The following is a 15,294-nucleotide window of genomic DNA, read 5'->3' as shown; positions in this document are numbered from 1 at the left end:
ACAAGACCCGATCAAGGAAAAAGAGTGGCCAGTCTCACACACGTGTGATCTGTATAAAGCAAGTTAGTCCATTACTTTATTACATCTTAGTGCTTCCTTAAAATAAATATGGTAATAGAATATCAAACGCACAGTGGGGACCACACACACGTGGGACACACGGGGACCAAGTCCACTCGCAACGTCACACTCGGTGTCGAGTGGCTGCACTGCCTGCGATCACGTACGTACAGGACAGCTGTGGCGAGCTGGGGATGCACAACACGGTGGACCCTCCTCTCCTCCAGGGGCCGGGGGGCTGAGGCCAGCCCACCACCAGGCCCCATGCTTCCGGGCCACGTTCTCGCCCCTCGAGGAGAACCGCTCACTCAACTCCTGGTCTAAAGTCCTCAACAGTTATGCTCGTTTCTAACTCTTCTACTGATCTTTCATTTCCTCTGCAGTTTGAAATATGTTCAAGTTACCCTTTCCAGAAAGTATGTGCAAAGCTAACGTGAGTTACTCCAGAGTCTTCCAGCAACCAGGTCCGATCACGGCAGCTGAGCAGCAGGTGAGTCCCACAGGGGGCTCAGAGGAGGTCCAGGTGTCCAGCGTGGACGGAGGGCGGACCCAGCGAGAATGGAGTCGGAGGGGCCGCTGGTACCTAGACAGCATCTGCCTGGGAAAGCATTGGTGAGCGTCCGAGCAACGTGGAGGGTCCACGACTACCTCGCGTCCTCGGGGCTCTGTAGTGACTGAAATAAACCGCTTTCCCATTTTCAAATATGTGACCAAACGAAATGATCCGTCCATTCTTCCAGAAGTAGGAACTGGGCAGAGCAAAGGGGGCTGGGACGAGTCGTGACAGAAGAAACACGCGAGAGTTGCCATCCTAAGTGCATCACCTTTGAGAGGAACATGCTCAGAGTGAAAAAGACTCTACCAAAATCTGATTATTCAAGTTAACCGAGTTAGCGTCACGTCCACAGGGCGCGGTGCTGGCTTGCAGACGCCGTTCCAGCACCTCGTACCTTCACGCTCCACGACTGTAGGTCAGCCAGCCGTCTGCACGGCTGTGGACGTCACCATGCACACGACAGCGCCCACGTCCTTGCGGACCGAGCTGGCCTAAGCAGGAAGCTGAGCAGCAGAGTACACGGACCTGTCCCGGATCTCAGGGCCGGTGTAAACACTGGCAGTGGACACGATCCACGAATACCACACGATTCCTCAGGTGAAAAGGTTCCCTTTTCCAGAAACGCTCAGACATCTTGACCCCCATCCCTACTGGCACTGTGACCTCACGGAACACTCCTGCCAAGGTGAGGGGTACCGGGGACGTGCAAAGGGGTGAGAGCAGAGATCAGAAGAGCAACCCAGACCGTCATTCCCCACCCCAGAGGGGCTTCAAGTAAAAGGAGGCAGCCTGCACCTCGCCCCAGCGCCCGGTCGGGGGGCAGGCTGGCTGCGCCCACGTCACCAGCACGCAGTGCCCTTCCGTCCCACTGCACCACACCCGTGTGTGCAGGGAGCTGGGGAGGGGCTTCCGGTCGTTGTTCATGCCCAAGGGGATGGCCACCTATCAGTGCAGCAGGCCCCGCTCTGGGGCCACAGGGGTCACTTTCGAGTCTGCGTCTTCTTTGGCACGGCCGGCCGCTTGGGCTGCCATAGGTGGTTGTGTATGGTGAGTGCGTCCACGCTGACAGACATGGTTTTTGCTGGAATCAGGTTGAACTGTTTTCGGTCTGAGCTGTATTTGTACAGTTTGTCAATCATTCTCTTGGTGACGCTCTTGGGACCCGTGCCGGTCAGCTTGTAGATCTCCTCGCTGTCGGGGTAGTAGCAGTAGAGCGCCCGGAACTGACAGCCCGCGTCCCTGAAGAGGATGATGTAGTGGTTGGCGTCACACTTTTCCAGCTCCTATGTGAAGGGAGAGAGGGAGATGTGTAAGAGCCCAGGATGGCCATGCCGGCAGTGACCAGGTGCGCTCGGAGGAAAATTCCTGGTCAACGGTCCCCTATGCAAACGCGGTACACTGTCCCCCACCAGCTCCTGTGTGAAGGAAGAAAGGCAGATGCGTAAGAGGCCGAGATGGTCACGCCAATAGTAACCAGGTGCACTCGGACAGACACTCCAGGCAACGGTCCCCCACGCACTTGCTGCAGAGTGTCCCCACTCACACACCGTGGACTGTCCCCCCCCCCCCGTATACTGTTCCCCATGCACTTGCTGTAGACGGTCCCCTACTCACACTCTATGTTCAGAACCTCCCCCAACATCCCCCTTTCTGGTTTTAAACATGCAGTGTTTCCGTGTTCTGGTCCAATGACCACTTCAGTCTATGTACAGGTTCTACGCGACGGTGGGCAAGTACCTCAGAAGTCCCACAATTTGTAATCTTACCTAATTATTTTATGGTCCACACAGTCAAAAGCCTTTGAAAAATCAATAAAAGACAGAGAGAGAATCTGGTATTCTCTGCTCTTATCCAAGACCCACCTGCCACCAGCAAGCATATCTCTTGCTCATGACCCCTCTGAACTTAAAATCCAGGAGTTCTCTTGTCAATATATTGCTTTTTGTAATATATAAAAATCATCAGCAAGGTTTTATTTGCATGTGACATGAATGACATTGTCTGGCACTGCAGAACCATCTTTATAAAATAGGCACAAATACGATCTTTCCTACATGACAGATCACATAGTTTTCTTCCAAATTTCTTGGCATGGACGTGAGCATATCCAGGCTACATCTGTTTGCTGAAACAACGCAATTGGTACCTCATCAATTTCTGCAGGCTTATTTTTGCCAATTCCTCCCATGCAGCCTGGACCCCTTCCTTCACTATCCTTGATGCCGTGTTACTTCTTGAAATGACCCGGTATTGACCATGTTTTTGGAAGAGCAGCTGCATGCATTCCTTACCTTCCTTTGATGCTCCCATGTCACTTAATAACTTCCCCCAGTATCTTTAATTACCATGAGACAAATTTGCTCTTTTTTTTTTTAAAGTACAATCTCCACTTTCTTTTTCAGCCATCGAGGGCTCTGGCTTTGCGGGACAGAACCTGCAGGCCTCTCCATCTGGGCGGGGGGTTCTGTCCTTCTGGCTTCACGAGGACAGTTCCCTGCCCCCATGCCGTGAACAGTCCAGCTCCACGCAGCCCATTTCACACTGAACTCTGCACAACTGTTGATTATCCCTTCACCACATTGGAAGTGAGGGCTGGAGGGATCTTCAGTCTTTTTTAGCTTTAGAAATGTCAAGTGTGTCCTTCCCTTTTGGTTTTCTAACTGGCTTTGCAAATGTTATGACAATATTTTGCCCTGAAATCTACTGTTTCATTTTTTCTTTTGCTTTAGCTTCTCTACGTTCAAGAGCAAGTTTCAAAGTCTCTTCTGACAATCATTTTGGTCTCTCTTTTTAATGGCCTTTCACTTTCTTCACGTATGATGTTCTTGACGGCATCCAGCAATCTGTCTAGTCTGCATTTATTAGTGATCAATTATTTCAAGCCTCTTAAAACGTCTTCTAAGTTGGAGTGGGAGATGCTCACCACCGTAATTTGGCTCTGACGGATTTCTTTCTCACCTTCTCCAGCTTGAATCAGAACTTGTAATGAGAACTGCTGCTGTGGGACATGGCAGCCCTTGGCTGTGTTCTGAATGCTGACGTTAAGCTCTTCTACTGTCCCAGCAGATTTCATTCCTGTGTTCTCCATCAGGAAAGTCCCCATGGATTACAGAGAACTTGGATTTTAATTTATTTATTGTTGCACATTTTCCTCCCTGGCTCCCCAGTTCACTTTTCTGAGAAAAAAATTCTTTCATTGTTGTACAATTCCCACCCCCACCCCATTCCACTGTTGTGATGCATGGTGTACCTTTTAAAGAATACCCTCTTCTAGGAACACGTCTGACTGAGAGTGGCCAAAGCTGGTCCAGCTCGTCTCACTAATCCCTAATATGTCAATGTTCATGTGTTCCATTTCATTTTTAACAATTTCCAGTTTACCAACACTTAAGCTATATCTATCCCATGTTTCAATTATTAAACGATGTTTGTTATTTTTCCTCATTTCAACTGACTTCCAATCTGGGTCCTACCACTACACCACTATAACAGTCCCCCCCTGTTCTGGTGTTCATGAGGTTTTCCAAGTCCTCTTCTTTAAGAAGCGGATGGCCAGTCCTGCTTCCTACTCTGTCTTAATCTGGGAGCTCCACCAAAACCTGCCCACCACGGCGAACCCTTCTGACAGTTGACACGGCAGTGGCGCAGCTCTCAGCACCACAGCAACCTCAAGTTATCTCAGTACAGCAAACCTGACAGACAAGTGTTGTACCACTCAGAACCATGTTCTCCCCAAACACAGTTAATACCAACTGACAATTACAAAGGCCTGTCCACCAGGTCCTGATTGGTTAAAGCAAGAGCCTTTCAGCCCACAGCTGACTGTTAACTAAATCAGAATGACCAATCACTTTACACTTGTTTATTAACTAAATAAAAAAAACTACCGAACAGTTTCTATCTGACTTGAAATTAAATCAGAACAACTACCTTCCCAAATCCAACTGCTTCACACAGGAAGCTCTAATCTGGGGACTGTCAGGCAGGACCCAACCAACTTTTAAATACAAAAGCCCCCCTGCCAGGTCCTGACTGGTTTAAACAAGAGGCTTCCAACCCACAGCTGATTGAGAAATGACCAATCAGCTTACACTTGATGGTTAATAAAAAACAACCAAGCTATTTATACTCGCAAACAGTTTACACTCACCTTTCAATTAAATCAAACAACCTTTGGTATGGGTTGCAGCTCAATGTCAAGAAAACAAAAATTCTTTCCACAGAACTGATTGGCAGCATCAAGATAGATGGAGAGGAGATTGAAACTGTCAACAGTTTCATTTTGCTTGGATCCACAGTTAACACCCTTGGTACCAGGAGTCAGGAAATAAGGAGACACACTGCACTGGGAAAGTCTACAGTCAGGGACCTCTCTGAGGACTAAGGTGCATCTGATTCAGGCCATAGTCTTAATGATCTCTTGCCATGCATCTGAGAACTGGACAGTGGAAAAGGAGGACAGAAGAACTGATGCCTGTGAGCTGTGGAGAAGAGCACTGAACATCCCATGGACGGCCAGGAGAACAGATATGTCTTGGAGAGGGTGCAGCAGGAGTGCTCTTTGGAAACAAGAACAATGAGGCTTCACCTCACATAATCTGGGCATGTAGCTGGGAGGGGCTGTTCCTTGGAGACGGAAATGATGCTGGGAAGGGTGGAGGGTCAGCAAAGGAGAGGAAGACCTTTGAGTAGATGGACTGACGTGGTGACTGCTGCAGTGGGCTCTTGTGTGTCAGGAAATGTGAGGATGGCGCAGAGTAGAACAGGGTTCCAATCTTTGGTTGATGGGGTCGCGATGAGTCAACTTTGACTTGATGTTACATAACAACAACAGTTACATGTCCAAGGATCATGTAAAACCTTTACCTAAACCAAGAAACTTGTCCAGAGAGAGCAGGGGAACACTGCATGGTTCAAAATCATGAAAGGAGTCCATCAGGGAAGTGTCCTTTTCAGTCTACAGGCAGAACAGATCATTGAGGAGACTGTACTTTATGAAGAAGAATGAATATGGCATCAAGGTTCAAGGAAGACTCACAGCAACCTGCGTTTCGCCAGTGACGACACCTTGCTTGGTGAAACCGAAGAGGATTTGAAATGTTTGTTGCAGAAGACCCAGGGCTGCAGCCTTCAGTGTGGCTTGCATTTCACATCAAGAAAACGAAAATCCAATTCAAAATTTAGCAGAACAGCAAACATCAAATGCTGGCGAGGTGGTGGAGAAACTGGAACCCTTATTCACTGTTGGTGGGAGTGTAAAATAGTGCAACCCCTGTGGAAGGCGATATGGCGCTTTCTCAAAAAGTTGCAAATAGAGATACCATTTGACCCAGCAATTCCACTACTGGGAATATACCCCAAAGAGACCATAACTGCCACCCAAGCAGATAGATGCACACCCATGTTTATCACGGCTTTGTTCCCAATAGCAAAGAGCTGGAAACAACCCAAGTGCCCATCAGCAAAGGAATGGATAGAGAAACCCTGGTATATTCACACAATGGAATATTATGCAGCACTGAAAACAAGGAACTATTATACAAAACAGGTGACCCTGGAAGGCATTATGCTGAGTGAAATATCTAAGTCACAAAAGGACAAATATTGCATAGGGCCACTGTTGTAAAATGGAACTGACATCAGGGTTGAGAGAAGACAGAGAAGGAGGGGAGGAATGATGTATACTGCAGTGAAGCAGATGAGGGAGAGATCTGTTTAAAGGGGACATATGAATGGGTATTCTTGTCATTACAGAAGTCCAGAGTGAAGGCTGCATAGTGTAGTGGACTTGGGGGGGGGGGAACTGCATAACAATGAAAGAGTTTTTCTTTCAAGGAGAAGAGTGAAATGGGGGAGGGGGGTGGGTACGTTGAAAAGTGCAACAATGAATGACTGGAAACCCTAAGTCTCTATAAACTTTCATTAAAATAAAAAAAACCCGCACATGTGCATACAAACATGAAATATTCGTGCTTACAAAAAAAAGAATGCTGAGTGAGTTTGGACCCTTTAATTTTCTGCCTCCAGCTCTTTGCACATTTCATTACTAATACTTGACTTTGTCTTCCTGAACTGCTCTTTGGAATCTTCTCTTCAGTTCCTTTGTATCTTGATTTCTTCCCTTTGCTTTGGCTCCTCTGTGCTCTAGAGGAATACTCAGTCTCTTCTGACACCGGCCTTGGTCTTTTCTTCCTCCCGTCTTTGTAATGACCTTTTACATTCTTCTGGATGATAGTCTTTATATACACCCACAGCTCATCTCTTCATTCATTAGTCCAAGGCCTCAAACCTGTTCCTGAGATGGTTTTGAAATTCAGATGAGATAGACTCAAGGTCAAATTTTGGTTCCCATGGCTTTGATTTACCTTTCCTTATCTTCAGCTTGAACTTGCATATGAGTATTTGGTGGTCTGTTCCACAATCAGCACCTGACCGACCAGACCCATCAGGTGAAATCTACGTGTACAGCCTGCATTTACGTTTCTTATAAAGCCTACTTGCAATGAATAAATCGTTGACTGTGCAAAATTCCATCATTCTTCCTAGGGAAGACAGGAGGACTGATGTCTTTAAGCTGTGGTACTGAGAAGAGTATTGAATATACCATGGACTGCTAATAGATTTGTCCTACAGACGGTGAAACAGGCTGCCCCTTGGAGGCCAGGATTCTGGGGCTTCGTCTGACATACTTTGGACATGTTAGGAGGGACTAGTCCTTGGAGAGGGACGTCATGCTTGGGAGGGTGGAGGGACAGCGCAGGAGAGGAAGGCCCTCGATGAGATGGACTGACTCCCGTGGCTGGGGTAATGGGGGTAGGTGTGTCAGGGACAGTGCGCCTGGCACAGAACAGAGTTAGGGCTGTTGTACTGATGGTCGCTGTGAGTCGCAGGTGACTCAATGGCACATAACAACCACAACAACGTTGAGGAGGCAGATCTTCCTTCACAGCGTCCAGCTGCCTTCCAACCTGAGGGGCTTGTCCTCCAGCACCGTATCAGACAACGCTCCCCTGCACCTCAAGATTTCCAAGACCCACGATGTCAGAAGTGGGTGGCCAGTCTGGATGCTCTGCTGAACCTTGTTTGTCCAAAGAACAGACACATTTGTCTTGGAGAATGTGCAGCGAGCGTCGTCCTTGGGCAGACAGTGACACGTCATCTCATGTCCACCTTGGGGGAAAACCATCGTGATGGGAGAGTGAAGGGTCAGCAAAAGAGGACGCTCAATGAGAGGAACTGCAAAAATGGAACAGACACTGCAAGAATGGGCCTGAGCTGAGCGCAGACGCCGAGAGCAGCCCAGAATCGAGCAGAGTCCGGTTCCGTTCTACACGTGGTCAGAGCTGACCCAGCAGCTCCTCTGGGTGCAGCCCTGCGCTGGGCGCCATGGTTACGGTCTTCCTATTTTAACCAAGCACGCTCTATTCCTTGGGGTCTCTTGTTTTCTGCACTGACAATATCCTTGATGTCATCCCACAACTTGTCTGGTTTTTGATCACTGGTGTTTAATGCCTCAAATCTATTCTTAAGATGACCATGAAATTCAGATGGGATTGATTCAAGATCCTATCTTCGTTCCTGAGAACTTATTTTAATTTTCTTCAATCTGAGCTTGTATATGAGTGTTTGATGGTCTGACCCACAGTCTGCCCCGGTTTTGACTGCTGATATTTAGCTTCTCCAGTGGTTCCTTCCACCCATGTGGTCAATCTGATTCCTGTGCAGCCTATCAGGTGAGATCCACATGTAAAGCTGTTATTTGTATCCTTTTAAAAAAAGATATTTGCAATGAATAAATCATTGTAAATACAAAATTGAATAATTTCCAGCCTCATTTCTGTCACCACGCCCATGTCTTCAGCTTCCCACTTTTGCATTCCAGTCACCAGTTATCATGAACGCATCTTGACTGCACGTTCTGCCAATTTCAGCCTGCAAGATTTGGTAAAAATTCTCAATTTCTTTCTCTTTGGCTCTACATTTAGAAGCATATATTTTAGTAGTCGTGTTAATGGGTTTTCCTTGTATACCCACGGATATTATCCTATCACTCACCACATTGTATTTCAGGACAGAACTTGAAATTGACTTTTTGACTATGAATGCAACACTGTTCTTCTGTTTTTCATTCCCTGCAGAGTATACCAGATTACATAAGGAGACGCACTGCACCGGGAAAATCTGCAGGTCAGGACCTCTCCAAATTGTTTAGAGGTAATGATATCAGTTTGAAGGCTAAGGTGCATCTGATTCAGGCCATGGTCTTTCCGATTACTTACTGTGCATCTGAGAGCTGGACAGTGAATACGGATGAAAGAAAAATAATTGAGGCCTTTGAGCTGTGGTGTTGGAGAAGAGCACTGAGCATCCCATGGGCAGCCAAGAGAACAGGTGCGTCTTGGAGAGGGTGCAGCAGGAGTGCTCTCTGGAGGTCAGAAAGATGAGGCTTTGCTTCACAAACTTGGGGCATTTTGCTACGAAGGACTATTCTTCGAGAGGGACATGATGCTGGGAAGGGTGGAGGGTCACCGAAGGAGAGGAAGACCCTCAACCAGGTGGACTGACACGGTGACTGCTGCCATGGGCTCTTGTGTGTCCGGAAGTGTGAGGACGGCGCAGGACAGGACGGGGTCCAGATCTTTTGTTCATGGGGTCACTATGAGTCGTGCTCGACCCGACGACACCTAACAACATTCCTTGAGGACAAAAACTCCCCTGGCCCAAGCTGTGGTATTTTCAATCACTCCATACACAGGGAAAGCTGGACAATGAGTAAGAAAACTGAAGAAGAATTTGAATTGTGTTGGCAAAGAGTAATACGTACACCGCGAAGTGCCTCAAACCACAACCCAACCTGTGTGGGAAGCAGCACAGTCAGCGGGTCCTGAGAAGCAAGGGCGTCATGCCGCCGCCTCACGTGTGGGTACGTGTTACCAGGAGCTGGCACTAACGCCATGTGGCAGCGGGCAGGGGCACAGCGGAGGTTTCAGGTCGCAGCACAGGGTCACTGTGAGCCGACGCAGCTCTGTGCTCAGGTCCCTGAGAACCGTCACCCTCACGGGCTGTATCAACCTTCATCCTCTTCAGCAACAGTCCAACACCCCACAGCCTCACCACCATGCGACTGCGCAGTTTTTCGGGCTCTTCTAATCTTAGTCACCCCCAGAGCTCTAGTTCACTGCTGTCGAGTCAGCACCCTGCAGAGGTCCTGGACAGCACACTCCCCGCACAACACGTCTTCTGCTTTCCGGACTGACATCTCCAAAGGTCCTGAAGGAAAATGAAATCACTGACAAACCCCTTCGGTCACCTCCATCTATCACGGTGCTGCCGACTGACCCAGGGGTAAGGACTTGTTTCCTTCACGTCCAGGTGGAATCTTCCCGTCCTACTGAAGGCTGTCGTCTTTCATCTTCTGCAACAAGTTCTTAAAGCACTCTTCACTTTTATGTGCACAACACAATGTGATGACAAGTCTCCCTCCAGTCCTGACGTCACACTCTCGGTAGGAGTCCAGCTTCTCCAGTGATTTGCTCAGCACACACACCCAACAGGTGTGCAGGAAGGCTACCCCCGACTCACACCTCTCCGGACTGGAAATCATGCAGTGTTCCCTTTTCTGCTTCAACAACTTCTCGGTTGAGGTCGAGGTTGCACATGACCGTAAGAAAGTGCCCTGAGATCCCATTCCTCTCAATGTCAGCCGTCATTTGTTAGGACTCACACAGATCTAGACACGGGCAGACACAATTGTGATGTACACGAAAGCTTACAAAGTGAACTGGGATTTTATTCAGAGCTATTCATCCACATTTTGGTTCGTGATGCCCGTAACATACATGCACTTTCTTCCCCATTTCCACTGCTGGAAATGAGAACTCCATCAAGTCTTCTATTCTAGCTCTTCCTGACCTCTAGGGTTTCCTTCTGGGCAAACGTTGCTCTTCTGACCACACCTGCGTGGTTGTTCTAAGGACTGAGAGCCTCTGGCGTTACTGGACACCTTGCAGACAGGGTCACTGCCTGGCTGCAAACTGGGCTGAGTTCTATTATAGGGCTGAAGGGTGATCAAGGGCCTAATCCCTGATGGTCCATCAGTCCCTGTTAGATGAGTAAACCCTCGCTTTTCATGGGGGGGTTCTGAGGTCTCCCCAGCACACCACCATATATTCTCTCACTCCATTCAGAATCTTCCACCGCTGAGCTCTTGTAAAGGAGTGGACAGTGTTGGCAGATGGGCACCACCTAGTCCTTCTGGCCTCAGAGGCTAAGGTTTACTATTATTTTAAGTAAGCCAATAAATATTTCTCAAAGACTAAGTGAAAAAAAGCAGATCTAAAAATGTATCTACAACACTCCCTGTAGCCAGATAAACCACGTGAAAGGGAGAACAGAAGTCAGACACCACAGGGGAGACACATGGCCGTGGCACAGACAGTGGACAACGGGTGGGCCTCTCAGGTGAGTGTCCAAGTGTGAGCTCCTGTGACGCTTGGCCCCTACCAGAACCGTGTGCCCCTCCCTCCACTGGGTTTTTCCTTTGACCTAAGTTTTCACTGCCTCTGCCCCACAAATCTGCACCCCGGTGCCCAGCCGCCTTCCCCTCCCCTGGCTCTCCCAGCCCAGCTCCCCCCTTGAACACACCAGCCTGCTTCCCACAGCTGGGAGGTGTCCTCTGAACCCAGTTCTGCACCTCTGGAGACCGGCTCACCCGAGTCTCTGTCTGTCTCAGTGCCACTTTCCTTTCAAAAGTCTTCACTCTTGTACGGGACCCTTGCTGGGTAATGAGAAGGCCTAGCCCCACCAGTGGGAGGGCGGGAAAGTTCCACAATCTATGGAGGCCTCAGACACAAACACCTAGGATGCTGTCTTGTACAAGAACCCTGAACCTGCCCTTGGCTTTGACCCCATCTCTGATCACCAGTGAGTGGGCACTTGCCTCTAATATGGAGTTCTTGTGTGGTTCGTTGACCTTCCCCGCCAGGCAGCAGTGTGAGATGGCATTGTGGATGATGGGCTTGTTGGACTTGCTGCTGGGCTCCTTGAAGAGCTTCGGCCCTGTGAGGACAGTCCAGGGTGTGGTCAGCATTGTAAGGTCCATGTAAAGATGTGCATGCAAGAGTGTACGTGCACTAACACACACACAGCGCGCGTGCACACCTTCCAGAGCTCCCAAGGTCCAGAAAAGCAGGCAACAGAGAAGCCTTACAGTAACAATTTACCCACAGGCACCAAGTGGTTCCCACTCAGCGATCCTAGAAATCTTTCTCCTGTGGTGCGCTCAACGGATATGAACCCCTGGCCTTTCAGATACCAGCCTGATATGGTGCATATTAAGCCACCAGAGGTCCTTAACCAGTAATTCTCTCACTTGTTAACTGTAGTTTATTATTAAAAGGACACACTCAAGGGTCAGCACGTGACCCCTGCCCGTCCCATGTAGCATGATGGGTCAGCACGTGACCTCTGCCCGTCCCATGTAGCACGATGGGTCAACGTGTGACCCCTGCCCGTCCTGTTGGCATGATGGGGCAGCAGGACTTCAGGACTCTTTCCTCACATTACTAAGCAGCCCCACAGGTCACACAGCCCCCCAGTCCTCTGGATGCTATATTTATTTTTAGGAACATACCCAGATCAATGGAATAAAAGTTTCTCTGGGTCACCAGCGAATAATTTTTTCCACTTTTAAGTTAAAAAATAAAATAGACAAATTCTGTTGCGGTTGAGGAAATACGCAGCTAAGCGAACACCAAGTCAACCTCATCTGTACATACAGCTCAGGGACAGGTGACGCTCTGAGATGAGCGACAAACATTCACACCTATTCTTCAGTCATCAATAAGAAAAGTGGTTCCAAAGACCAGATCATCAGAAAAAACTCAGTATTCTGTGAAAACGGAAAATGACCACATCGACACTCAGAAATGGACAGAGGACCTCATTACCTAAGTGCAGGCCACAGCCCAGCCAGCAGGCCCAGGCCCGACCACCCCAGCTGCATCCTGCTTGCCTGCACCGTGGACTTCACGGCCACCTGTCACTGAGGTGCAAAGCAGCAGCAGGGTCTTATCCCTATGACTTTTGAAAGCATAAAACTTTGGAAAACAAGACTGAAGATGGAGAGGAGGTACTCCAGGAAGGACCCTGGAGATGAAAGCAGGGCCGGGCCCAGCCGCATCCCCTCAGCACAGGCCAGTGTTACCTGTGTACTCGGCCACTGAGGCGAGAGAGGAGGCCGCGGACGCTGTCTCCCAGTCCCGGTCTGTGCTTCTGCTCGGGTTCCGGCTCAGAGTGGGCAGAGCTTCCAGTGACTCCACTCTGCGACGAGAGGGGATGCAAAGAGGGAGGTCAGGTGCAGGGCCACACTGCTCCTCCCTCTGGTCAGCACCATCCCTGCAGCCGTGTGCAAGCAGCTCCCTCCTCCGAGCACAGTGTGAGAACGACAGGGCTGGCAGTGCCTGGACGCTGCCCACGCCCTCTGCACACACAGCAATGGCCCCTGGGTCAAGGACACAGTGCAAAGCCTCAGCTTTCAGCGTGGAAGGAGCGGCCTCATGCATTGTCCATCGCTGCTGCATGGCAACTACACCCGGGAGGGCGGCCGCTGCCAAAGCAGGGTCACCAGACAGGACTGTGTGGAATGACCCTCAGCTCCTCCACAGGTGCCTCCCAAGTGCAGCTGACAGGAGTGCAGAAGACCGGCCGGGCTCACAGCAAGAGGACCAAGCACGGTCCGGGTGCCGTCAAGTGAGGGAGGGAAACTAGCTCTTCAGAAGAAGAAACAACCCGTCCCAGAAAACCATCGTCCACACAGCCCGGAAACACTGGCTGCAAGAAGACAGCCATGTCCAGCAGACAAAGGTGTCTTTGTGGAGACAAGGGACAGACGGGGGGACAGAGGTGCACTCCCTTCCAAGGAGCACGGGGGCAGAGGGACAGACTGGGCACCTTTGCCATAAAGCCAAGAGCCAGAGGTCAGTGCCATTAAGACAAACCCGAACTCCTCCTCAAAAGCTTTTCACTGTGAAGGGCCCACTGACCACCCTGAAAGGAAGGGACAATGGCGACACCAAAGCAGGCGGCCAGGCAGCACTAAGGACCCTAAGGACACCAACTGGTGCGCTGGGCATGGCGCACAGCTCCTGCCTATTGCAGAGCCCAGACTGAGAGCCGGCCCCTGAGACACACCACGATGGGAGAAGCCCAGAGCAGACGGGGCAGCAGGACACCACACTGCGGCTACCTTGTCACAGCACGGTCAGCTCAGCCGGGCGTGTGGCCTGCAGGGAGCCGTGTCCTCAGCACAGGAATGACCCCGGAGAGGGCACGACTCCAGTGGAGGGCATGAACCCGGCACACTGATGCACTATTTGCCCCTTACAGAGGGTGTGACCAGCACAGAGCCTGCACCCGGAATGAGGCCCTGATCAATGAGCTGCCTCTAACAGGCCCAATGAGGTGGCTGACCAGCTGTAGCGTGGCCCCTAAACAAAGGCCCACGTGCAGGACCACACCTGGGTGCATCTCAGGACAATGGGGAGTTTCCAGCTGCTTCTGCAAAATGCTGCCTGGCCCTGGGCTAGGGGAGGAAGTGACTGAGGGCCAGGGCTGAGGGGACACAGCTGCACCTCACATCAAGCGACTGAGTGGCCAAGCCAGCAGCTGCACCACCGACTCGGGCAGAACCCGTCTCCACCCTGTTGGTACTTCCTGGCCCGCTCACCGCTGGGAAGGTGTGCCCCCTGAGTGGACACTCTCTGGCTCAGTGGTTGCTGCAGATGCCAAGGACAGGCTGGATCCAGACTGGGTGCGGCTCAGATTGTCGGCTGCAGGAGAAGGCACAGGCAACGACTGTGAATAGCTCTCCAAACACACTCCTGCCCCCCAACCGTGGGCCACGGGTGCCTGCCTTCCACACGTGTGCACACGGTGGGCCTCCGAAGCCCCTGGCCGATAACGTAGAAACGTGGCCGTTGCACCTCCCCATGGATGGCCCGGGGCCTTACGTGTGGAGGCGCACTTGGGGCCCGAGTCGCTGCAGGACTCCTCGCGGTGCACGGACTTGGGCCGCGCTCTCTTGGGCTTGGCCTTGGGCTTCCCCAGACCCTGCTCCTCCAGGGCCTCCTGCTGCTTCCTCCGCAGGTACTCCTGCTTGATGAGCTCCCGCCGCGCCTTCTCCTCCTCCTTCCGGATCCGGTCCTCCTCCGCTTTACGCCTGCAAGACAGGCACCGAGTGACCTCCAGCCACCAGGAGCAGGACTGGCCGTCCACGTGACCGTGATGCGCAGCCAGCAGAGAGGAGCCACCGTGCCCATGCAGGACCCCCGCGGCCAGATCCAAGCACTGTCCGTTCCCGGGCTCCGTGGCCGCAGGCTCACCGGGCTTCGTCCCGCTTGAGCTCCACCTCGGCCTCCAGCTGCTGCTTGCGCATGCGCGCCTCCTCCGCCTTGCGCTGCTGCTTCAGCAGGAAGGCCGCGCGCTTCTTGGCCAGCTCGTCCTCCGCCTTCTGCTCGTCCTGCGGGAGACCGCGCGTCACGGCTGCGTCACGGCCCAGGGAGCACCTCCGCGCACAAGCCAGGACACGAGGGCCGCGCGGGAGACGAGCCTGGACGGCCCGAGAGCTGCCCGGCCTGCGCGCTGACCGCCACCTCCACCCCCGCCCGTGCCGCACCCCC

The 15,294-nt window shown here is 51.3% G+C and overlaps 1 protein-coding gene across 1 annotated transcript in view; it reads right to left on the bottom strand.

Moving 5' to 3' along the window:
* Positions 1-1,596: 1,596 nt before the first annotated feature.
* CAMSAP1 (calmodulin regulated spectrin-associated protein 1) overlaps positions 1,597-15,294 on the bottom strand; it is a 33,113-nt gene continuing 19,415 nt past the window's right edge. The window contains exons 11-16 of the mRNA XM_006900579.1: positions 14,998-15,134; positions 14,626-14,834; positions 14,343-14,445; positions 12,822-12,937; positions 11,556-11,674; positions 1,597-1,899 (exon numbers count right to left, since the gene is read on the bottom strand). Coding sequence (XP_006900641.1) covers positions 1,597-1,899; positions 11,556-11,674; positions 12,822-12,937; positions 14,343-14,445; positions 14,626-14,834; positions 14,998-15,134 — 987 coding nt within the window. The remainder of the gene's footprint in view (positions 1,900-11,555; positions 11,675-12,821; positions 12,938-14,342; positions 14,446-14,625; positions 14,835-14,997; positions 15,135-15,294) is intronic.

The sequence above is a fragment of the Elephantulus edwardii genome, unplaced genomic scaffold, assembly GCF_000299155.1.
Source record: "Elephantulus edwardii isolate Elephantulus edwardi_28Jun2011 unplaced genomic scaffold, EleEdw1.0 scaffold00289, whole genome shotgun sequence".
Lineage (NCBI taxonomy): Eukaryota > Metazoa > Chordata > Mammalia > Macroscelidea > Macroscelididae > Elephantulus > Elephantulus edwardii.
This window is presented reverse-complemented; position numbering and strand designations above follow the sequence as displayed.